At 66.7% G+C, this 580-nt stretch overlaps 1 protein-coding gene across 1 annotated transcript in view; it reads right to left on the bottom strand.

The window, feature by feature from the left end:
* The window catches only part of Shfl (shiftless antiviral inhibitor of ribosomal frameshifting), a 4,845-nt gene extending 4,265 nt beyond the window's left edge, over nucleotides 1-580 (bottom strand). The window contains exons 1-2 of the mRNA XM_033759588.1: nucleotides 560-580; nucleotides 1-88 (exon numbers count right to left, since the gene is read on the bottom strand). The exon at nucleotides 1-88 is cut by the window's left edge and continues 33 nt beyond it. Coding sequence (XP_033615479.1) covers nucleotides 1-88; nucleotides 560-580 — 109 coding nt within the window. The remainder of the gene's footprint in view (nucleotides 89-559) is intronic.

The raw sequence follows: 580 nt of genomic DNA, 5'->3' as shown, positions 1-580 counted from the left end.
TGCTGAATTTCCTCATCAGGGCCCCCGCCTTCTTGGGGGACACCTTCCCATGAAACTTCTCCCGCAGGCGCCGGACGCTCTTCTCCAGCTGGGACCAGGACACAGTGGGGGGACCGAAGTAGGGGGAGGGGAATTCGGGGTGCCGCCGACCCACCCCCACCCCGGGTGTCATCTCCCGGCTTGAACTTGACCCTTGATTTTGGCCTCTCGGTCCCCACCCCCTCCATCTTCCTGGAAAAAGCCAAAGTCCTCCGGGCCACCCGGGGAGGAGGGGCGCACTGGGGCGAGCGCCCCAGCCTACGGGGCGCAGGCGACCCATGGCCCCTGACCCTTGACCCTGAAGCCCCCCAGCTTCTGCTCTGGAGGCCGCCTTTCTCTTTAGGGGTGCTGGCGATGGAGGTGGAAGTCCCCGTCTTCTCGCAGGGGGACGATCTGGGTTTAGGACGGGGTAAGGGGGGTCCCCAGGAACTGCGAGCCCCCCCACCCCAGGATGCTCCTTAGTGCTTCTCGGTGCCCCTCGCGGTCCCCCGTGCCCAGGCCTGGCGTGGCCGTGTCCTACCTCCACGCCCTCCTGAGACAT

Source organism: Fukomys damarensis, unplaced genomic scaffold (assembly GCF_012274545.1).
Source record: "Fukomys damarensis isolate Sample0158 unplaced genomic scaffold, DMR_v1.0_HiC HiC_scaffold_37, whole genome shotgun sequence".
NCBI classification, from domain to species: Eukaryota; Metazoa; Chordata; class Mammalia; order Rodentia; family Bathyergidae; genus Fukomys; species Fukomys damarensis.
The sequence above is the reverse complement of the archived record's forward strand: the minus strand, read 5'-3'. Positions and strand labels throughout refer to the sequence as shown.